General features: G+C 36.7%; 1 protein-coding gene across 10 annotated transcripts in view; it reads right to left on the bottom strand.

Moving 5' to 3' along the window:
* MBNL2 (muscleblind like splicing regulator 2) overlaps positions 1–24,164 on the bottom strand; it is a 67,094-nt gene that overhangs the window by 11,660 nt on the left and 31,270 nt on the right. For 3 of the 10 annotated variants that reach the window (XM_081948730.1, XM_081948729.1, XM_081948728.1), the window contains 4 exons: positions 22,602–22,655; positions 21,842–21,995; positions 17,990–18,025; positions 13,745–13,839 (listed from right to left, as the gene is read on the bottom strand). In XM_081948730.1, coding sequence (XP_081804856.1) covers positions 13,745–13,839; positions 17,990–18,025; positions 21,842–21,995; positions 22,602–22,655 — 339 coding nt within the window. Of the gene's footprint in view, positions 1–13,744; positions 13,840–17,989; positions 18,026–21,841; positions 21,996–22,336; positions 22,656–24,164 lie in introns of those variants that run through there. The other 7 variants (XM_081948732.1, XM_081948735.1, XM_081948731.1 and 4 more) reach the window with 7 other exon arrangements.

Raw genomic sequence — 24,164 nt, 5'->3', positions numbered from 1 at the left:
TTGTTTGTGTTTATAACGTGAGTTTGAAAATGGTTTTTTCTTTCATATATGATTTTTGAGTAATTTTTAAAGCTTGCAAAATATTACTGAAAACGAAGTTTAAAAAGATATATTAAAACTTATTGATTTTGAAAATGTTTTTAAAGAAAAGTTTAGTGTTTTAAAATGGATGAAAAGTGTTTTTTTTTCTCTTGAAAAAGGTTAAAGAATCTGAAAGAATATAGTGAATTTAACATGGTTTATAATGTTTCTAAAGACTATTACGTGCAAACAGAAATATATAATTTCCACAGCATGGAAGAAAAAACAAGGATGGTTAAATTGATTGCTCTATTCAAAGAAGATAAAACATATTTAATTATGTTTTTTATTTGGAAATCACTTCTGGATTTTGTGCTTGTGATAAAAAAAAAAACTTTGATTTTGGTTTTGCTGATTAGATAGAGTTGTTGTTATAGAAATAGCTAGTATATATTAATGTGTGAACGTAAAATGTTGAGGCTGTAATATTATTATCTTCTACTGAACAAGAGTCAAAACCTTCTTTCCCCCCTTTTACCTTACATTTTCTTTTCCCGTCCCTTTTTTCTTCTCCTAGTTTCCTTTTAATTTTATTTTCTTTTGTAATTAATATTTTGAGAAACTAAAAAAAATTGAAAACAAAAGAGCAGAAAGATTCTTACTGCCTACAGAAACATTTGGAAACTGTTATTTCTGCCAAAGGAGATGTCATAATGTACCAGCTGAAAGTGTATCAAAATGTCCAAGAGGACTATATTAACTCTTTTCTTATTCTCCATAAATAATTGCATATAATAAATTTGCAGAACTATGTCATTTTAAGAGCCGTGGTGGTGCAGTGATTAGAATGCAGTATTGCAGGCTAATTCTGCTGACTGCTGACAGTCAGCAGTTTGATTCCTTCTATTCTGACCGGCTCAAGTTTGACTCAGCTTTCCATCCTTCCCAGGTGGGTAAAATAAGGAGCCAGGTTGTTAGGGGGAAAAGGTTGACTGTGTAAACTGCTTTGAGAGGGCTTTAAAGCATTTTGAAGTGGTATATAAGTCTAAGTGCTATTGTTATTGCCAAGTGCTATTTTTTAACTTAATATGTAGAGGTTGTGTCAAATTTCATTCATCAAAACATACAATTTGACCATGGGAATCTAAACTTTTGCATATAACCAAACAGTAGCACAAGAAATTTTCTTCTTGCACTCCAAGACATAATTAGCACCTATGTATTTGTGGTGGTTAAGAGTATGCAAAACTACCAAAAAAATACAATAAACCAGACTGATGATGAACAACATGCAGAATGGATGGAGAGCAGGATTATATGAACTATTGTATATGCATATTTTGCCTGAGCATGGATCAAGAATACACATACATGGTCTAAGCAGAGATCTTGAGCAGGCATATTCCTGGGTGAAGAGTAAAGGAAAGATAATCTGAAATAGCAGAATACATAAGTTTGAACAGAGAGAAGGTGGGCTGGCTAGATATGACATGGAACAAGGGGATAAGCCTAGCAGTGACAATGGATAGGATGGGTCTGTGCAGTAGTGACAGGAAGGCACAAAGCTAGAGGAAAGGAAGGGTGGATAATTGGGAAAGGGTGGACATCTTTCATTTGGGGGCAAGTTACTGATTGACTTCCTGAATTATATAGGCACTTATATCTTTCGAACATGTAATGAAAGTAGAAATACAAATTGAATATTAAGGCTGGAAGGTGTCTTGGAAGTCGTCTAGTCCAATTCCCTGCCCCAGGCAGGAGACCTTACACCAGGGGTGTCCAAACTTGGCAACTTTAAGACTTGTGGACTTCAACTCCCAGAATTCCCCAGCCAGCTGGCTGGGGAATTCTGGGAGTTGAAGTCCACAAGTCTTAAAGTTGCCAAGTTTGGACACCCCTGCCTTACACCATCCCTGACTAATGGCTGTCCAATCTTTTCTTAAAAACCTCCAGTGATGGAGCACCCATAATTCTGGGAGGCAAGCTGTTCCCCTGATTAACTGTTCTCACCATTAAAAAAATTCTCCTTAATTGCAAGTTGGGTCCCCCTCTGATGAGCTTCCCCCCATTGCTTCTTATTCTACCTTCAGGTACTTTGGAGACAGTCCTTTGAGTATTGGAAGATGGTTTTCCTATCACCCCTAAATCTTCTCTTTGTTAGGCTACTTCCATTAGTTCCTTATAGAGTTTAGCCTCCAAGCTCCTTATTATCTTTGTTGCTGTTCTCTGCTCTCTTTCTAGGCCTCCGTATCTTTTTTGTATCATAGTGGCCAGAACTGGACAGAGTTTTGTGTCATCTTACTAATGCAGTATAAAGCAGTAGTATGACTTCTCGTGAGCTTGACACTGTCCCTCTGTTGATGCAGCCCAGGATTGCATTGGCTTTTTGGGCAGCTGCAACACACTGTTGGTTCCTACTTAAGTGATGGGACATCCCTCCCACAATTACTACTGAGCAAGGTATCACTTATTATGTAGCTGTGCATTTGGTTTTTCCTGCCTAAGTGCAGGACCTTATTCTCACCACTGAACTGCAACTTTTGTTGACTAGGGCCCAATGTTCATGAACCTTCTGAATGCTGAGTCTATCTTCTGAAATGTTAGCAATTCCCCCCAGCCCGGTATCATATGCAAATTTGATGAGTTCCCCTTCTGTTCCCTCATCTAGATCATTTATGAAGATGTTGAAGAGGAGTGGGCACAAGACAGAACCTTGACGTGTCCCACTATGTTTCCCTCCATGTAGACATACTACAGTTCCATTGAGGACCACATACCGAGTGCGCTTGGGCAGTCAATTGTGAATCCATGTGATGGTGGTAATGGCGGTGGTGCTATCTATTCCACATTCTTCTACTTTATCAAAAACAGGCTGTGGTCTACATTATCAAACGTCGAACTGAAATCTGTATACTATATCGACAAAATTTCTTCGATTCACTAATTTAGTTGCTTTATTAAAAAAAGCCAAAGATTTGTTTGGCATGACCTGCTGTCTTCTAGAGATCACCTTGTTCATTTCTAGGTGCTTATAAATCCACTGCTTGATTATCTTTTCCAAGATTTTCTCAGGTATTGATGTTAAGCTGATTGGGCTGTAATTTCCTGGATCTAAGGTGCATGAACATGTTTTGTTAAGACAGTGTTCAAAAATGTTGGACCTTCATATAAATTTTAATTACTTTTCTATTACATGAAATTTCATCTGGAGAGTACAATTGGATTTAATCCACTGAAAAGTCCATACTTTTTTGTTACTGTTTGCCTATAATTGCCTACAGGCAATCCTCAGTTAATGATAATTTGTTCACTGGGTGTTTAAAGTTATGACAGTGCTGAATGAGGAGACTGACAACCAGTCCTCAAAGTTGTGGCTATTGCAGTCATGTAATTGTGATTCAAGTGATTCGCAACTGGCTCATAATTTTAACAGTTGCAGTGTCTTGTAGTAGTGGCCTTGTAGTCTCTTGTGTGGACTTCTCAAAGGGAGAATTGCAATAGATCTGTGAAAGTCATATAATCTTGTATAACAGGAGCTATCAATAGAACCACAGAATCAGATTTGATAATAAATTGAGATCTAGTCTGATTTGCATGCCAAATTCAACATCCACTATGACATCTTGACAGATGAATGACCATCCAGCCTGTTTAAAGACCTCTAGTACCGGTAAGAAGAACCACAATCTCATGTTCCATCGAAAACTTCCCCTATGTTTAACCTCCTTCCTTCTAATCTGAATTCATTTGCTATCCTTCTGAAGCAATTAAAAAGAAATCCATTCCTTCTTTTTGAAAGTCTTTCAGATATTTGAAGATTGCTATCATACCTTTCTTCAGTTGCCTGTTTGGGTTAAACTTACTCAGATCCTTCACCATTCCCCAGAGAGGTTGGTTTTCAGAATTCACCATCTTGGTAACTTTCATCTGGACTTGCTTCCAATTTGATTTTTGAACAGTGGTGCCCAGAAATGGGCACCGTATTCCACAAGGAATGTAGTTCAACGGAATGATTATCTCCTGTGATACATGCTTCTATTAAAGCAAATCTTTTCTGAAAATATGGATTGCATTTGTTCCCCTCCTGTTATGAGGTATCACATTTGATGAGCTGTCAGTTTTGAAACCTGAGCAGATGAGGCAACAAGCAAAAGCAGGTAAGGCAGACTTGTATGATGCGGTCCCAATCCTAGCCAGGTGCCCTGGTCCAGGATGCACCAGCAACTTCGGAGAACAGAGCAAGGATGATCTGCTCAGCTACTCAGGTAGCAAGGACAACACATCTCCTTCAGCTGTATCTGCTTCTGGGACAATGGTGGGCTGCTGCCATTTTGGACCAGTTCAAGCGAACCGGTGGTTGCGATCTGCGGGCTATACTGTCCTATTTAGCCTTGTTTCTTATGCTGCACGCATTTGCGCAAGGCACACATGCGAGTGAAGCGCATGTGCAGAAGGCCGGATGCATGCGTGGATGGAGGGCGCACACATTTTCAGGGCTGAGTGAACCAGTTGTTAATTTATGTGCTGCCCACCTCTGATCTGGAACTACCTGTATTTTTTGGAGTATGACGCACCCAGGTTTTGAAGAGGCAATTTTTCTAAAAAAGCAGGGAGGTAGATAAAGGGATAGGGAGGGAGAGAAAGAAGAGAAATACAGTAGGTAGGGAGGGAGGGAGAGAGAGTAGTTAGGTAGGTAGATAAAGGGATAGAGAGAGAGAGAGAGAGAGAGAAATACAGTAGGTAAGGAGGGAGGGAGAGAGAGTGTAGATAGGTAGGTAGGTAGAGGGATAGAGAAATAGAAATAGAGAGAGATAGAGAGAAAGAGAAATACAGTAGATAGGTAGGGAGAGAGAGAGAGTGAAAGTAGGTAGGTTGGTAGCTAGAGGGATAGAGAGAAAAATAGAGAAATACAGTAGATAGGTGGGGGGGAGAGAGAAATACAGTAGGTAGGGAGAGAGTGTGTAGATAGGTAGGTAGGTGGATAGAGAGAGAGAAAGAGAGAGAGAGAGAGAGAGAAATACAGTAGATAGGGAGAGAGAGAGAGAGAGAGAGAGTAGGTAGGTTGGTAGTAGCAGGATAGAGAGAGAAAAATAGAGAGAAATACAGTAGATAGGTAGGGGGGAGAGAGAGTCTGTAGGTAGGTATATAGGTAGAGAGAGGGGAAAAGAGAGAGAGAGAGAGAGAGAGAGAGAGAGAGAGAGAGAGAGAGAGAGAGAGAAATACAGTAGGTAGATAGGGAGAGAGAGAGTAGGTAGGTAGGTAGATGTTTCCAGGTGTATTTATCCATGTGCTGGAGAAGGAATCGCTGACAACTTGTAGCACCTAAAACTTTGTTTCTGCTGGCACAGCACTTGACCAATGTAATTCTCATCAACCACACACACCAAACAACATTCCGAAAGGGGAAAAAAGTTTTTGCACTCTGCAAACCTCTCCAAAACGGCCCGCTTTTTGCAAAAACGGGCTTTTTTAAAAAGGCATGAATAGCTGGGGGGGGGGCTTGGAGAGTGCTCCTGGGGGGGCCAAAAACGAGCAAAAAACGGCCTGTTTTTCGCAAAAATGGCCTGGTTTGTTGTCAAAAAAATTGCATGCATAGCCTTAAGGAGGCTTATAGAGTGCTGCTGGGGGCTGGGGGGGGGCAAAAATGGCCCATTTTCACTCATTTCTGCCCTCCCCCAGCCCCCAGGAGATCTCTAAAAGCCTCCATAAGGGTATGCACGGCCATTTTGGTGAAGGGGGCGGGGCTTCAGGAGGCAAAAAGGTGCGTCTTATACTCCAAAAAAATAAGGTATTTCAGAGCTGTTGACAGGATTTTGCCCTCCATCAAAAAGAATTCTCCACCAGCCTGTGTCCCTGCTTTGTTCTCTTTCTCTGACTCTATGACTTTATGGCTTGCACTGTCTTGTGGAACTGCCTAGTGTTTGGATCCCAGACTGACACAGTTCAAGCTTGTTTTATTTCTGCCATCTTGCCTCTTTTCCTGAAGTTGCACGCCACAGACAAATGAGAACTGCAGTTCTGTTACGTTCCCCCTAAATAAAGGGAATCTACAGGGCCATTAAATTATTGAAGGGATTTGTTAAAATTCTGAGTGAAAGGATGCAAAAGATTGGGCTGTGCAGTGCAGCTTTATGTTAAGCAGGGATATGCAGACCAAAGCTTTGCTGTTTATCAAGTCATTAAGAAATGTATGAATGTGAGAAAGTTGTTGATTTACATAAAGGATTTGCAAATAAGCTTGAATTATGGAATGAATTGCGTGAATTTGGAATTGAAGGTTGCTTGCTGTATATAAAAACAGTATCTAGTGGAAGTAAAACATGCGTGAGAACAAATTGTCAGTTCCCAAATGTAGCATACTGAAATATTTAGGCTAAAAAAATATGTTAAGACATAGCAATTGTCCCAGGAAGTTAAGATTTAACGCTGGGCTTATTGGGAGGAAATAGGAAAGTGTTTGATGCCGTTTAAGATAGTTTCATATATGCCTATTGATCTCTTCTCCTATAGCATGCAGGTGAATATTAAAAACAAATGTTCTAGTGTAAATAATTCTAGAAATTTCTTATATCTCTCAGCAAATCCTAAGTAAGTCACATAATTTCATACTTGTTTTTTTTTCAATTACGAAGATACAAAGGAGTAAGTTTGGCATTACACAGACAACCAAGAATTTCGTGACATGTTAAATAAATATACTACGGTATGTGTTTTTAGTCCAGCATTTAAAGAATTCTAGTGCTGGAGGCTAGAATCCAGAGGAAGGTAATAATAATAATAATAATAATAATAATAATAAATTTGGATTTATTAGCCGCTCCCTTTCCAAGTAGGACTCGGGGCGGCGTACAATGGAGCATATAACATAAAATACATAACAACACCAAACGTACATACATACACAACACATATACATATACACGGAGGAGGAAACAAATTACATCAATAGACAGTTAAAAATCTACTTTAAAATACCCCAATTGTAAAAACCCAATAAAATTAATATTTAAGAACAATAATAATTTAAGGTAATAATTAAGGTTAACTGGAAACTTTAGATCAGTCCCTATCTCTCAGTCAATCTATTTCACAGGTTTATTGCTTTAAGGAAAAATTGGATCTTGAATTCCTTGAGCAAAAGTGAGATACAAATCTCATGAGCCCATGAACAAACAAAAATTCTCAGTTATACAGCCACGGTGGCGCAGTAGTTAGAATGCAGTACTGCAGCTACTTCTGCTGACTGCCGGATACCAGCAGTTCGATTCTCACCAGCTCAAGGTTGACTCAGCCTTTCATCCTTCCAAGGTTGGTAAATTGAGAACCCAGATTGCTGGGGACAATAGGCTGTCTCTGTAAACCGTTTAGAGAGGGCTATAAAGCACTGTGGAGCGGTATATAAGTCTAAGTGCTACTACTATTGCTATATTGAGATATGATAGACAAATGTGAATACATATTCATCAGTTTTGACAGTGCAGAAACAAACAAACTGTGATATGGAAATACCATTAAATATGCTTGTAAAAGAATAAAAAGAGAAACAAAAAGAGATATTCTTATTAGAACTTTACAGACTACCTTGAAAGGTAGACATATGGATATAGCTTTCCTATTTCAGATGACCAAGCATTTTGGATACTGCTGTTATAAACAAGGTAGGTACTGGTGAGTCTAGGGCAGAAAGCTGAATCATAACAACGATGATCTAAATCAAGGATAGAAAAAGTGATACTGTAGCCCAAAAGAAATTCTGTATATTTGCTATTGTTTGATGAGGAACATTCTATAGGCATGTACATCAACTAGATACAAATCCATATTCTTCCAGACTGTCTACAAAAATATAATTGGACAACTTACCAAAAACGTTGTTGAGATTATATATACTACATTCATATTGTTGCAGTACTTAACCTATACTTCTGCAATTCTGTGCCACTACTTTTTACTTGATTTTCACATTTCCAAAACTAAAAAATGACAAAAAAGCATTACTAAGAACTCAAATATTTAACAGAGTTTGAATATTATCACATAAATTAATAGGATTAAAACTACATAATCTAAACTAGTTATCTGTGTTTGGAGAAAAATGTACTATCAATTTATTCTATAATTTGAATTTAAGACTACTAAACATGTCTATTTGCCACTTCATTTAAAGTAATGTTTACAATGGAGCTGTATTTCATATTTTTCAAAGCATCACATAATTTTATTTTGAATTTATGAAATTGATATATCAACATAAATGGGAAAAGTTACTTGTTTTTTGTGCAATATATACTACTGAGAATTATAGTTAGGGATTGGAAATGAATTAAAAATAAATTATAAAATAAGAAACTATTATAAATAAACTATACAATAATAAAATAAATTGCAAAATGCTTTAAAATATGCATGACACGCTAACCAAAGCAAAAATACATAAGTCATCTAACTAGCTTAGAAGTGGTGTTGGGTGAGGTATTTTCACCCAGTCTTCCATGTCCTTCCCATTTCAATCTCAATTCTCCTTAATGAGGCTGGTTGTAGCATAGGTTACCTTAGTAATATCAAAACCTGGAGTGCATTTATTAAGTGAACAGATACACTATATTGCCAAAAGTATTCGCTCACCCATCCAAATAATCAGAATCAGGTGTTCCAATCACTTCCATGGCCACAGGTGTATAAAATCAAGTACCTAGGCATGCAGACTGTTTTTACAAACATTTGTGGAAGAATGGGTCACTCTCAGGAGCTCAGTGAATTCTAGCGTGGAACTGTGATAGGATGCCACCTATGCAACAAATCCAGTCGTGAAATTTCCTCGCTCCTAAATATTCCACAGTCAACTGTCAGCTGTATTATAAGAACATGGAAGTGTTTGGGAACGACAGCAACTCAGCCACGAAGTGGTAGGCCACGTAAACTCGTCCAACATCAGTGTGTGACCTCACAAATGCGCTTCTGGAAGAATGGTCAAAAATTCCCATAAACACACACCTAAACCTTGTGGACAGCCTTCCCAGAAGAGTTGAAGCTGTTATAGTTGCAAAGGGTGGACCGACGTCATATTGAACCCTATGGATTAGGAATGGGATGTTACTTACAGTAAGTGCATATGCGAGTAAAGGCAGGTGAGTGAATACTTTTGGCAATATAGTATATTTTAGATTTGACACATAATCTAGATTATAGTCCTGCCTACAGTTAATGCTGCAGTGTTACCACATTCCTATCTCAGCAAATAAGAAAGTCTGCTCCAAAGCATCAGAACTTTGAATGCACAACAGAACATATGGACAACAGACAAAATCTCTTGCACATGGAAGTTTCTTATTCCGTATAAGGAACTCTGATTTAATCATGGCCCTTCTCTCAAATTCTCTTTGGACAGCAATGATGATTTCTTAATCCGTTTCCTGTGATGGATATGTCTGGTTAGGCTTAGCATGACTAGGCTCACTAGATTGAGATCTCACTCTCTAACTCAAGGAAGGATACAAATCAGCATTTGATACCTTAATGGTTTATTTAGGACAGGGGTGTCCAAACTTGGGAACTTTAAGACTTGTGAACTTCAACTCTTAGAATTCCCCAGCCAGCATAGCTGGCTGGGGAATTCTAAGAGTTGAAGTTCACAAGTCTTAAAGTTCCCAAGTTTGGACACCCCTGATTTAGGATAAGATATTTACCGTACAAATTACTGATGATGGATTCTCTGTGGGAAATTTTTTTTTTTAACAAAACAACACAAAATAAAATATTTGAAACAATTTGAAAGCTTATCAACTAGCTACAATATAAATTGTGTAATGCTGTAATTTCCATACAATGTAAACACACCTGTGTACTGTTACAATTCAGTGTCTACCCATCTGTTATTTTCCTTATTATTTCAGATAAGTACTCTTTCTGTAGACAAGGGGAACATGAAATAGATGGCACGCCGCAAGAGTCAGCAGCAAGAGTTCAACAACTGATAGTCTGTCTTTGTACTGGAGCTTAGACACTACAGGTATTCTACACTAAGCCAACAACTTCTTTCTCTTTTTAAGCTTTCATATTGATTGTCAATCACAGTACTCACTATATCTTAGTATATTGTTTGCTGGTAAAGATATAATTGTTAACATTGTCTGGAAGGTGCATACATAACATGTGCGCCAGTGGTGGGTTGCTCTTACTGTTACTACCGGTATGCTGATCACGCACTTGCGCATTCTGTTCGCTGTGTGCTGTGCACGTGTGTGCAATCTACTGCCCCTGCAACAACCAGCTGATTGTTGGGGCTCTCGCAGGCACAGTAAGCTGTGCCCGAGTGCGCAATTTGCCATCTGCCATAAAAAACAGATATAGGGCGTGGGTGGGCGGGCCAAAAGAGCCACCATACCGGTACGCTCTCAGCTGCTCTGGGCCACTACTGGTACGGCCGTACCAGGCCGAACCAGCAGCAACCCATCTCTGATGTACGCAAAACATAGACAGTTGTGTGCACAATTTTAGTGGCTTATGTAAAGCATGAAGACTAATTTATATTAGGAATGCCCCCTGGTTTATAATGCCTTCTAATCAAACAAATGACAGAACTAACGATGGTTCCCAAGTTGTATCTGCTTGCAACAGAAGTCAGAAGTCTAATTAGCAGGCACTGGCATACTTCTTATTTGCTCTAAAACACATCATGTGTTTTAGGTTCATGTGAATTTGTTCACTGTGTCCTAGATGTAATTTTTCCCATGTTCAGAAGATTTTCACTCTCTATAAGACAGATTCTAAAAATTGACAAGTAATTGAGACTAAAGGATTAGATTAGAATAGAATAGAATAGAATAGAATAACAGAATTGGAAGGGACCTTGGAGGTCTTCTAGTCCAATCCCCTGCTTAGGCATGAAACCCTACACCACTACAAACAAATGACTATCCAACTTCTTCTTAAAAGCCTCCACTGTTGGAGCATTCACAACTTCTGGAGGCAAGTTATCCACTGATTAGTTGTTCTAATTGTCAGGAAATTTCTCCTTAGTTCTAACTTGCTTCTTTCCTTGATTAGTTTTCACCCTAACCCCTGAGCTATCAGAACACTGCTATCATGCCTCCCCTAGTCCTTCTTTTCATTAAACTAGACATACCCAGTTCCTGCCACCGTTCTTCATATGTTTTAGTCTCCAGGCCCCTAATCATCTTTGTTGCTCTTCTTTGCACTCTTTCTAGAGTCTCCACATCTTTTTTACATTGTGGCGACCAAAATTGTTGATAGCAAATTGTGCAATTATCTAATACCAGTCAGATTTACTAAGCCGATTCTGGATTTTGAGATGGAAAAAAAATGAAACTTTGACTTTGGGTTTTACTGATTAGATAGGTTTGTTATTATAAAAATGGCTAGTATATATCAGCATGTAAAAGTAAAAAAAAATATGAGGGTGTAATGTTACTAATCCATTCTACTGTGCTAAAAATAGTAATTTCCCCTACACTTTTTCCCCTTCCCCCTTTCCATTTCCCACCATTTTAATTTTCTTTTGTATTTTACATCCTGATAAACTTAACAAAAATGTAACTGACAAAACAGGTGTCTACTATTCAATGACTGAGCATGTCCTGCATGTCGATTTTTGAAAACAAGTATTGTTCTATGACACTCATGAAATAAAAAATTACTTTTTGAATGTAGCATGAATTCACTTATATGTATAATAATAACCTGTATTTCTTTAGTGCTTGTTTCATGTACATATCTTCAGAATGAATTATACAGTATCTGAATTTCACATTCTTTTATTTTTCTTGGATACTCTCGTGCAAGAATACTGCACTGATCCTCTACTTCAGTTCAATTAAATTACCTAATGTTTTATGTATTACTTTATGATTCACTGATTAAGAAAATAAAACTGGAAATTAGTTGAACCTATTGACATTTAACGGGATTCATAAGGAAACAGTTCTAAAAACATAGTTAACTATATACCTGTCTAGATTCTGTTAAACATTTGTAGAAGAGTTGGGTGTGGGGTGTCTGAGTTTCCTACTAGCTTTTATATGGCAGAAAGAACATTTCTTAAACTCATGTCAGAGCATTCAAAGAATTCTGACAAACTCTAATGTTTCTAAACCTGGAACCTGTCAGAACCTACCATTTCCCCTCCCACCAACTAATCTAAACTGTCAATAACTGTTCTTCTATCTCCCACAGCAGGCAATGCAACTGATGTTTCCTGGATAGGAAGCGAAACATCTTGTTTTTCCTCAGAAAAATTAGTCCAGTTGCCTTTTCCAAATAAAAACCACTTTTGATGTTGACAAGCTCTAATTTGAAAGAACAGGCTGCAATGCTTTTGTGTTTGGATATGTAAAAACTTCTCCCACACATTCACTGAGAAGAAAAACATTTAGAATAGCTGTACATATTGTCAGTTTAGCACTTTTCATTGGCTTTGGTGTTGTAAAAGTACGATTAATTTCATAAAATGTTCCACAGATAATTGATTAATAAAAAATATACAGCGCAGTCTTAAGTAGTATGACAAAATAGGGTGACACAACCAATACATATCCTTAGTTTTAGTACTTTAAAAGATTGAAAATGTGAGCTGTTTCTTTTGTTAATCCACTCCAAAGAACATTTTAATCCAATGAGAACCCAGGAGAAAAGTTCCTTATGTAATTATTCTATACATGAAGAATGGGAACAAATGTTTTCTAAAGCCCTTTTTAATAAAGTTCCTATAATAATGATACTTCAGGGTTCACTTGGACTTCTACTGCTACTAATAATAATTCTAATAATCTTTTCAGTTGTTTCATTAATTTAGAAGTATTCCTTATACACTGTGAGAATTTGAAGGAAGGAAACAGCAAGAACATACAGCCAGAGGGAATGGAAATACAAATGCAGGTCCAATCAGGAATTGCTTCACTTCCATTTTACAAACATAAAAGGAATAACCTCGCTAAGCCTCATTAGGTTTATAGATAGGAATTATGTCTATTAATGTAAATATAACTGCTATGTGAAGATTACTTTTACCATGAATACAAGCAGTTAAATACAGAAAGAAAGCAGAAAGAAAAGAGCAATATTGTGAATGGTTATTAGACATGATTCTTAGGACTAAATAGAGCTGCCATGTTTAAAATGCTAAAAAGGTGAGAGGGGGGAGGGGGCTATTAGGTAAAAGAGAAACTCTTAGTTCTTTGCTGCCACCAACTGATCCTCCATAAGTTTGCAGCCCACATTAAAAATCCCATTGAATCTTGCAATTATAGTTTCTATGCAAGCATCCGTAAAAATACGGTACATAGAAATAGCCTCAATCTTTTAAATCTGTTTTTGCTTTAAAAGGTTAAATAATTAATTACAATTATAGTCTGGAGAAAAGATAGTTAATACTTAAATTTAAACATTAATTGGATGATAACGAAATCAGCACTAAAATAGCTACTGAGCAGCTAGGCTAGTATTAGAGACACACACACACACGCCTACCAAAAAAAAAATACACAGAGAGCCACATTACACCCTTATTTGCCATAAATGTTAACTCTAAATAAGTGCAACCTGTCCATAAATATTAGTTAAACAATTATTTCAAAGAAAAGTCTGATGGGTAAAAAACATGAAGAAAAAAATTCTCTCAAGAGAATTTTTTTTTTTAAAGAAATACCAGCACTCATTTAGAGTTTGGGATTTGTGAAATGAAAATAAAGCTTTAAAAGAGGCAAACCTGATTGGCTGAGGCTGCTGCAGCGAAGGGGACACTTGCTGTAGGAGCTGTTGGTGCAGAGACAGTGGCGGACGTAGCGCTGTGCATCATGGAAACTTTCAGGAGGGGAGCCAATGAAGCGGTGTGGGTAGCATTATGGCAATGGAAGTGGCATTTTTGGCATGGTGAATATCAGAGCAGCAAGCCATCATATGTTAAACCAGCAGATGGCATGCAATCACAATGCAAAGCAAGAAAGCATGGTAAGAGAAATAAAACAAAAGGGAAAATAGCTTATTACACGTACAATTTAAAGGAGTCATAGTTATCAGCAATTCCCAGAAGAAGAAAAAATGTCTTAGGTATTTGCTAATGTTATCCAAGTATTGGGTAATGTTTAGGTATTCTTCCTATAGTTTCAATAATATTTGGGGGAAAAAACCTGGTACGTGAATCTTATTGGAACTGTGATTGTCTAGACCAGGGGTGTCCAAACTTGGGAACTTTAAGACTTGTGGACCACAAGTCTTAAAGTTCCCAAGTTTGGACACCCCTGGTCTAGACCAATGTTTCTCAACCTTGGCGACTTTAAGTCCTGTTGACTTCAACTCCCAGAATCACAGCTGGGAGTTGAAGTCCACAGGATTTAAAGTCGCCAAGGTTGAGAAACACTGGTCTAGAAGATGATCTAGATCTGGAGTTACCCTATATCATGCTGTTCTAAAAGCTCCTTCCAAAAAGAAGGAACCAGTGGAGCCTTACTTGAGAGGAAGAAAGTCAGTGTATTTTCGACACAGTTTTTTTTTTTGAAAACATGTGCTCTAAGTTGATTTTAGTTAGCAGTGCATAATGATTTTCTCATGAAGCATTCATCACCATCATCTTCACCTCTTTTTAATGACCCCATTATCCCTTGCGGGGTGAAGTCTGGGCAACTGAATGGAGCTGAGTATTTACTGGCTGGATGCCCTTCCTGTCTCCAATGCAGTTATATTCAGCAGATATATTCTCAATGTGCCCAGAGAGTGAAATACGTTATCTGCCTCTACCTAGGATCAAACTCACAGCCTCCTCATTTTGAGGCGAGAGCTCCACCTCTAGGCCACCGCACCACTCATGAAACATTCATCCTCCTTCCAAATTAGCCTGTTTCATTGGGATGGGGTGGGGAACAATTTCCCTGCCTTTGCTCCACCTTTCCCTATATAAAACTTGCCTGTCTATTATTTTAATGATTCTCAACATCTTCACATAGACAGCAATAATGGAGTAAAAGCCAATGTTTTTTTTACACCTTCACAACCAGCAAGTTTTTTGTTGCTAAGGGTTACTGTTAGAAATTCTGCATATATCCCTACAGAACAAAACAATGCACAATCCACATGTGCTTTTCTGCTTAACTTCGATAAGAAAACAGGTAACTTTATATAGAGAGAAGGACATAGAGTGTATGCCATAGATGCAACTACAAACTTTAATACACTGCCATCTACTGGCTGGATATTATTGTATTGTTGCAAAAAATACATGAAAAATGTATTCCAACAGTTACCTTTCCATAATCTTAATGTGGGTTCCAGCAACTGCATTACTCACAAAGAGGAAGTTACTTTGTCTTGATACCTGATACTTGGAATCCTTTTTGAAATAGTGCTTTTTGTCATCTTCAGGCAATATAGCCAGCTTATTTTTAAACCACTGAAAACTACATTTCAGTCTAATTCTGTCTCCTTTTTTATGCCAATACATGAATAAATTGTCTACTAAAATAAAGGCTGTTTTGTTATCATTTTCTTAGCTTATTTCTGAAGATCCTGATTCAATTTATTGATTATGATTCTATGTTCTATTGAACATAGCATAACTTGTGTTAATGTGCATAGTATTATGATGTATCTCTCTAACTGGCTCTTTTGCTGTGTAATTCCCTATCATTTATAGGTCCTGCTTTCTTGGACAATTGTGCAGGACCCAGAAGCATTACTGAGCATGTAAATCTTGTTCTGCTTCTTTTATACTACCAACTGTTTTATTCAACACTTTTTTTTATCAACATTTGCTGAGGCTGAACAATGTCTAATACAAATTCTTGCTTCCAACAGATTCCTCTCTCCCTTTTATTTCTTAGCATTTTGTATGTTTCCATCACTGCCTTTGCTATTATTTAATTACCTGTTTCTTACTTAGGTTTCTGCACTGTCCATGAATAGGTTCAGGATCAGTGATGGGATTAAATTTTTTTCCTACCGGTTCTGTGGGCGTGGCATGGCTTGGTGGGCATGGCTTGGTGGGCCTGGCAGGGGAAGGATACTGCAAAATCCCCATTCCCTCCCGATCAGCTGGGATTTGGGAGGCAGACAATAGATGGGGATGTGGCCAGTCAGAGGTGGTATTTACCAGTTCTCCAAACTACTCAAAATTTCCGCTACCGGTTCTCCAGAACTGGTAAGAACCTGCTGAAAACCAGGATATTTTCTCGGAAACAAAGCAGAAGAGGCTGACCATGCTTTCAGGAATATTTCTCAACTTCTTAATCTTGACTATGGCCCTCACATTCTCTGGGAGTCTGCCATTCAAAGACTTACTGGGTCCAACTCTTCTTGGCTTCTGAGCATGTGCAAAGTCTGCTAAATCCCCCCCCCCCATCTGCTTTACCATACATAGTTTACTTATGAGGCACATAATAAAGTAAACTATATAAATACATAGTAAAGTAAAAACTCTGGTTGTGACCATATAAAGCAGAGATCCCCAAACTTGGCAACTTTAAGACTTATGGACTTCAAGTCCCAGAGTTGGGAGTTAAAGTCCACAACTCTTAAAGTTGCCACTTGTGGGGACCCCTGGTGTAAAGGGATAGGCTCATGTTTCTTTGGCAACAAAATATAAGTTGTTCATTATTGCTTTATTCTTTTTTTGACTTCCTAGTAGTATGTATCTATGAGAAAATGGTGTTAAATAAAGATAGCAGAAATTGTATTCCAACCTCTTCTTTCTTCCCACGCTGTTTGGGTAAACAAATATTCAGAGTTCACTATTTCATGAGCATCTTCAAGTAGTTTATATTTAAAATTCAAATATGAGTTCAATTTTTTATTACATTCATGAATAGTATTCTAACATAATGGCAACCATTTGATAAAGATTGAGGTAGTTCATTTTATATTGTAATTTCCTAACAGTGAAGTTTCATTATTATAATGAAGTAAAAATATAATGAACTTCCTAATTTTGGAAATGGAAAAATGTAGCTATTAAAACAACCTGAATTTGATTTCCTATTTTCTTTTGACTTTTGTTTATATGTGTGAGTCTTTGTGTTTGTTTATGTATATTTGTGTGTATATATTGTATGTGTGTGTGTACACACATTCACATACACATTCACATTTATGGTCCTATAAGCACAATTTATTTTATAATACATTAGATGTAACCTAACTACTATCTAAAATTATTTTATACACTCAACAAAGAAAGTAAAGATTATAATAATTAATTTTGATTAATTTTTCCTTATATAAGTATAAAGTGGTGTATGAGAAAGTTGAGGGCATCTGGGAAACACAAATTAAAACCTTGATTTTAAGGCACAAGTACTAAGGCTGGAAATTCAAACACCACCCTTATAATGTGATTACTCAAAATTAAATTGAAAAAGGTTTGTTGGACAAATAGCTAAATTAGAAAAGGGAAATTTTCTAATGTTTCAAAATTTAAAACTGTACTGCTATATATCATTGAATTAAAAGAGAATTACTTCTTAAAAAGCACTTATAGAACTGCAATGTTAAATAGCTTTATAGTAGTTTCAAATGAAACATATTTAATGATTTTTTTTTCAAAATATTAAGATAACATTTCTGGGAAATACTGATAAAAACTTTTTTTACAACACAGCGAAAAAGAAAATGTAGGCATACCACCATGAAACTTCAAAATACTAATGAAGTTAAATTGCTTTTTTTCAATAGTTTGTCACACAATAATGCTCGCATTATAAAATATACGTTAAAAAAAGCAAAAGCACACTGAACTTCATGATATAAGTGCATTTTGCAGTAGGATTGGTATTGCAAATGATGATGCATCTAAGTAGCCAGGTTTTGTTTCTTTTTTAAAAATAAAAATAAATGTCAAATGTTTTAACCATTCGAGCGAAAATTCAAAATAACCATTTATGTCTAATTTATATTTTAATTCTCCAAACAAAGAAAGGTAGAGAATATTATTAAAAAGAGATCAATAAATAAGTTTGAAACCTACCAATACTGGTAGCAGGTGTCATGCACAAAACTGACCCTGTGTCATGCAATGGTAGGTGAAAAAAGGTGAATAAAAGGAAGAAACAGGTTAGCTGTTTAGAGTTAACATTCAAAGATCCAAGCATCCCAAGGAAAAACCAAAGTGAGTTAAATAGAAGTTCAAAAAGGCTATTCATAACTTCATTGCTATTCTAAAACATTTCATTTCTATGTACAAATCTGTATAAATATACATCAAATGAAATTCTTTACTACAGTCAATGATCAGATGTTATCAATATGTTATGTGTCATAATCTTCACAGCAAACATTTCATTTAATATTGAACCATGGGACATTCTCATTAAAAAATAATTCAGTTTAAATAGAATATATAACAATATTTGTTTTACAATGTGATCTCTATTCCTGTCAGCCTGGTGTCACCTGCAAATATATGCTAGTTCCCCTTCTATTCCCTCATCTAATTCATTTATGAAGATATTAAAAAGTACTGGGCCTAAGAGAAAACCTTGGGGTACCCCTTGCAAACTTACCTCTATGTAGAGGTAGTTCCATTAAGAACTACACATTGTGTGCGGTTTGTCAGCCATTTACAAACCCATCTGGTGGTGATGCCCATATTTTTCTAACTTACTAAGAAGATGGTTGTGATCTACTTTGTCAAATGCCTTACTGAAATCTAAGTATACTATGTCAACAGAATTTTGCTGGACCACTAATTTAGTTACTTTGTCACAGATTGAAATGAGATTTGTTTAGCATGAACTGCTTTTGACAATCTGTGTTGGCTGGCTTCTGGTTATAATTTTGCTTGTTTCTAGATGTTCACAAATCTGTAACCTAACTATCTTTTTCACGATCTTCCTAGGTATTGATGTCAGGCTGATTGGTGTGTAGTTTTCTGCATCCATTTTCCCCTTTTTTGAAGATGGGAATCACATCAACTCTTTCCCAATCCTCTGGTAGTTCCCCGGTGCTTCAAGATCTTTGAAAAATATGGTTCAAAGTTTCCGAGATCACGTCTGACACCTCCTTCAGAACTCTGAGATGTAATCCATCTGGTTCTGGTGACTTGAACTCATCTAGGATGGATAAGTGTTCTTACCATTTTCTTGCCTATTTTAATTTGTACTCCTAGTCTGTCTTTTACTGTTTTGTTCTTGGTAGAGTTTGGGCTGTTTTGGGGGGGGGGGGTTGTATGAAGACAGATGCAAAAAATGAATTAAGCAACTCTGTTTTCTCGCTGCTGCCCATCACTTCCTTGCCATCTTATCCCATTAGTGGACCGATTGTTTCCTTGACTTTTTTCTTGTTTTTTACATGTTGAAAGAAACTTTTTTTTTGTTATCTTTGGTTTTTGTTGCAAGTGTTAGTTCATTATGAGTCTTAGTTTTCCTGATTTCATCTTTGCAGATTCAGGCTATATGCTGCCATTCTGCCTTAGTTATCTGTCCCTCCTTCCATTTTTTAAATACTAATCCTTTTTTGTCTTAAGCACCTTAGTATTAAGCACCATTCAAAGTGACAGAACTCGTATGTAACAAACAACTGTGCACCAAAATGTGTATGTACAGTATTGTTAAAATATTTTTTCTAGAATATTCTGCTTGTCAACACTGGTTTATTTGGGACGTAGTGTGTCCACCTGTAGGTTACAGTTTACTATTATCTACATAAGAAATTGTGAGTTTCATATTAACATGTTGTTCTCTTAATGGCATGATATGCTTTTCTTTTGAAGTCCCTTTTATGTTACAAATACGATCAGATCAGAATTTGATGGCTAGATACCTATGGGTTATTGCAACAAAGCAATCTGTATATATATTTATCAATGAGTCATTACCTTAATGTATGCAATAGACACATAACCATGGACAGAAAACTGATTCGGCATTGGTGATTTTAATGTTAAAGTGAGAATTTTAAAAAATACCTCCATTGGAGCATAAGGGAAGGAAAATGATGTTTGCTGGGAAGGGAAATCATGGGGCAGATTAACATTAGGAAAATAGTTTTCAAAAACGTTTAAGATCCCTCTAGCAAATACTAAAATGGCAGATAAAGCAGGAAAAAGAATGAAGATAAGAATAAGACATGTAATTTAATTTACAGTGACAGAAGATTCTTTTAATCTTATTCTGTACTATTGCCAGGTTTCATAGCCTTTGTGAAACTTTCTCATTTGGCATAATACATGGGGCCTCAATTTACCATCAAATGTGATAGTAGATGGACAATGTAACAGATCTGAAACATATTTTTTCCTCTGGAAAGAAATAAAAGAATAGCCTTCTGTATACATCAGAAATAGAGAAAGGGAGAGTAAGCCCACCTCACAGGATAATTGCTTAGAGGAAAAACAGAATAGGAAGCAGAAGCATAATATACGGTCCTCAACTTACAACAGTTCATTTAGTGACCGTTCAAAGTTACAACGGCACTGAATAAAGTGATTTATGACCATTTTTCACAGTTGCAACCTTTGCAGCATCCCTGTGGTCATGTGATCAAAATTCAAATGCCTGGTACTTAGTTTGCATTTATAATGGTTGCTATGTCCTGTGATCATGTGATCACCATTTGTGATCTTATGACACTGGGGAAACCATATTCACTAAACAACCGGGTTACTAATTTGACAACTTCAGTGATTCACTTAATAATTGTGGCAAGAGATGTCACAAAGTGGGGGAAAACTCACTTAACAAATGTCTCATTTAACAACAGAAATTTTGGGCTCAATTGTGGTCGTAAGTCAAGGACTACTTGTACTCTGTCTTGGGTTGTAGAAAAAAAGGCAGGATATAGTAACAACCACAAAAGCAATTTTTCCCAGTAAATCTTAAAATATTTGCTATGTCCCTCCGAGTTCTTCTAAGTCCTTAAAATATTTATATAGATATTTTAAGAAAAATATTTTCTGTGTAGAAAATATCTATATAGAACATATATAGTTCTTCAAAGATGCCAAAGAACTGAGACAAAGACCCAAAGGTGCTTTTTCAGGAGGCAACTGGACTTTCTCGTTTTTTTTCTTTGAAGATGTTTTACTTCTCATCCAAGAAACTTCTTCAGCTCTGACTGGATGGTGGGGAATGGAAGGATTGATATTCCTTGCAGACTAATCCTTCCATTTACAATACAATAGTAGAGTTGGAAGGGACCTTGGAGGTCTTCTAGTCCAATCCCCTGCCTAGGCCCGTTCCCCATCTTCAGTCGGAGCTGAAGAAGCTTCTTGGATGAGAAGTGAAACGCCTTCAAAGAAAAAACAAGGAAGTCCAGTTGCCTCCTGAGAAAGCAGCTTTGGGATAACCATGACCTGGATGACTGAGAATCTCTACAAACTCAGACAAGAGCATGCCTCTTTCCAAAAGACTGTTTGTAAGACCAAGGTTAATCAGATGGCTCAGACTGAAAAAATTTTGATCCTCTTTTACGCACTTCTAAACATTTTATACCGTGTTTCCCCGAAATAAGCGCTTGGCCTTATTTTCGGGGAGGTCTTATTATTTTTGAGGTGCAGGAGGGAGCGAATGTGGTCACCTCATGGCTGCTGCTGTGTAACAATATTTTTTTGGGTAGGCCTATTTTCGGGGGAGGGCTTATTTTAGCGCATGCACTCAAAATCCCGATTGGGCTTATTATCCGTGGAGGTCTTATTTTCAGGGAAACAGGGTAATATTCTTCGGAAATATTTTTTTTTTTAATTTTTTAAAGTGTTGTCAACGTCCCCCAAGAGATGACACAATTATTCAGATGAAAGCACAAGGAATGGGATTGCAGGGAGATTTTTTTTATCCAGAGACAAAGGAATCAAAATATTTCTTTACTTTTAAACAGAACTCACCTGTGGGAATAAATGATGCATGTTGCTGCAACTGTGCACTAGCAAGGGCCTGTTGGTAGTGCAAGAAACTGGGATTAAAAACAGCACTGGCACCATTGTTTTTCTCAAGCGCTTGTCTCTTTGGTAAAGGATGAAGGACAGCAGGTGGAAAGGCCTGTGAATTAAATACACACATACACACACAAATACAAACACACACACACACACATGTATATATATATCTCCATATATATCTATATACATAGATTTATATCTTAAATGAGGACTGGGTAATTATTACAGCTTTTTCAACAGTTGAAGAAGCCTTGCCATGCTCCAAAAGCAGCAGTGTAAAATTTTATTATTACTGGTAATTAATGCACGGCACAATTAAACTAAAATTATAGAATCATAGTAATTAAACTAAAAAAAGAGAGCCTAGGGAAAATATTATTTTTTGAAATAGGGTTTAAAATATGACTGAAGCGTTATTTGCATTTGTTTCTATTTATAAAAAGCACATGTTATTTATTATAGAATAAATAGCGTTCAATGATAAAAACACATTTTTCCTTCACTTCGACTTTTAAAATAAGTCAACTGACGAGGAAACTTTTGTTAAAAAAGATGTTAGGTTATTCTGTCATAATAACATGTAAAAATGATATTACTTAAATATTGAAATTATGCCTTACAATTAAGAGTGCAGTTCAGATAAACATTACATTTATTTGCATTTTGGAAAAGCTACATGCAAAGCAAAAGGTGAAAGTGATAGTACCAGGTCTACAGTTGCTTCAAGAGGTCGCTTCATTGCTTTGGCAGTCGACTGATTCTTTTTAAGAACAGGCAGCGAGCACATGATGGCAGTGGCCAATGGAATTCAAGCGAATTAACATACAGGTAAACAGCAAGCAGAGGAGCATCATGGGAACGGCATTGCATTGTGGATAGTTGAGAAGGAAAAAAATATTCTGAATGCAGGATACAACATACAGAACACTAGACATGCACAACAACAGAACTACTTCATCATCTAAAGAAATGAACATTACATCTTGGATTAGTACTGAAGCAAAAAATGCATTTATCATACCTTAGTTAAAAACATATAAGAATAAAACAGATGTTTGGAATTTAGGAAAGTTGAATAAAATAGCAGCTTGCAGACAAATAAGCATCAGTAAGCTTTTATACTATGTAGAAAAGCAGTTATTGCAATGATTTTCCTAAACAAATGCTGATAAGTTAGTTATACCATATTAGGAAGCATATATTAATTTCCAAAAATTAACAATCAAAATTGAAATCACTGGAAAACAATATTTTTTAATGAAGTGAAGGCATATATAAAACCTAGAAAGATTAGTGTTATTTTAAAGTCTGTTTTTTTACTTAGATCTTAAGTTTATGTTACTTCCGATCCTTAATTTATCACATTCAATATATTTTAAAATGTTGTCTAATTTTAACTATATTAGGAACCACAGCCTACCATGTTAAGTAGGAAAAAATGGTTACATATTTTGTTTCGGAATTTTAACAGGAAAACAGAATTGGAAGGGACCTTGGAGGTCTTCTAGTCCAACCCCTGCTCAAGCAGGAGACCCTATACCTATACCATTTCAGGCAAATGGCTGTCCAATCTCTTCTTGAAAACTTCCTGTGATGGGGTACCCACAACTTCTGAAGGCATGCCGTTCCACTGTTCTCACTGTTAGGAGATTTCTCCTTAGTTCTCGGTTGCTTCACCCATTGAATAGTTCCCGTTCATTGTTTCTTGTCTTGCCTTCTGGTGCTTTGGAAAATAGGTTGACCCCCTTCTTCTATGTAACAGTCACTCAATACTGAAACACTGATATCATGTCACCCCCTAGTCCTTCTTTTCACTAGACTAGATACACCCAATTCCTGTTCTTCATACATTTTAGCCTCCTCATCTTTGTTGCTCTTCTCTGTACTCTTTCCAGAGTCACAACTTCCTTGTGACCAAAACTGGATGCAGTATTCCAAGATTGGTCTTACTAAGGCATACAATGGTACTAACACTTCACGTGAACTTGATTCTAGCCTTCTGTTAATGCAGCCTAGGATTACACTGGCTTTTTTTGGTGGCTACAACAAACTGCTGGCTCATATTTAAATAACTGTCCACCAGGACTCAAAGATCCCTCTCTCAGTTATGGCTTTTGAGCCAGGTTTCACCTAATCTGTACCTGTGTATTTGGTTTTTCTTGCCTAAGTGTAAAACTTTACTTGTCTCTACATTGAATTTCATTTCATTTCAAGTCCTATGTTCAAGTCTGTCAAGATCCATCTGGTTCTTGAGCCTGTCTTCTGGGAT

This window comes from Natrix helvetica (genome assembly GCF_964273705.1).
Source record: "Natrix helvetica genome assembly, chromosome: 3".
Classification (NCBI taxonomy): domain Eukaryota; kingdom Metazoa; phylum Chordata; class Lepidosauria; order Squamata; family Natricidae; genus Natrix; species Natrix helvetica.
Note: the sequence above shows the minus strand (reverse complement) of the source record. Positions and strands in the feature narration are given on the sequence as shown.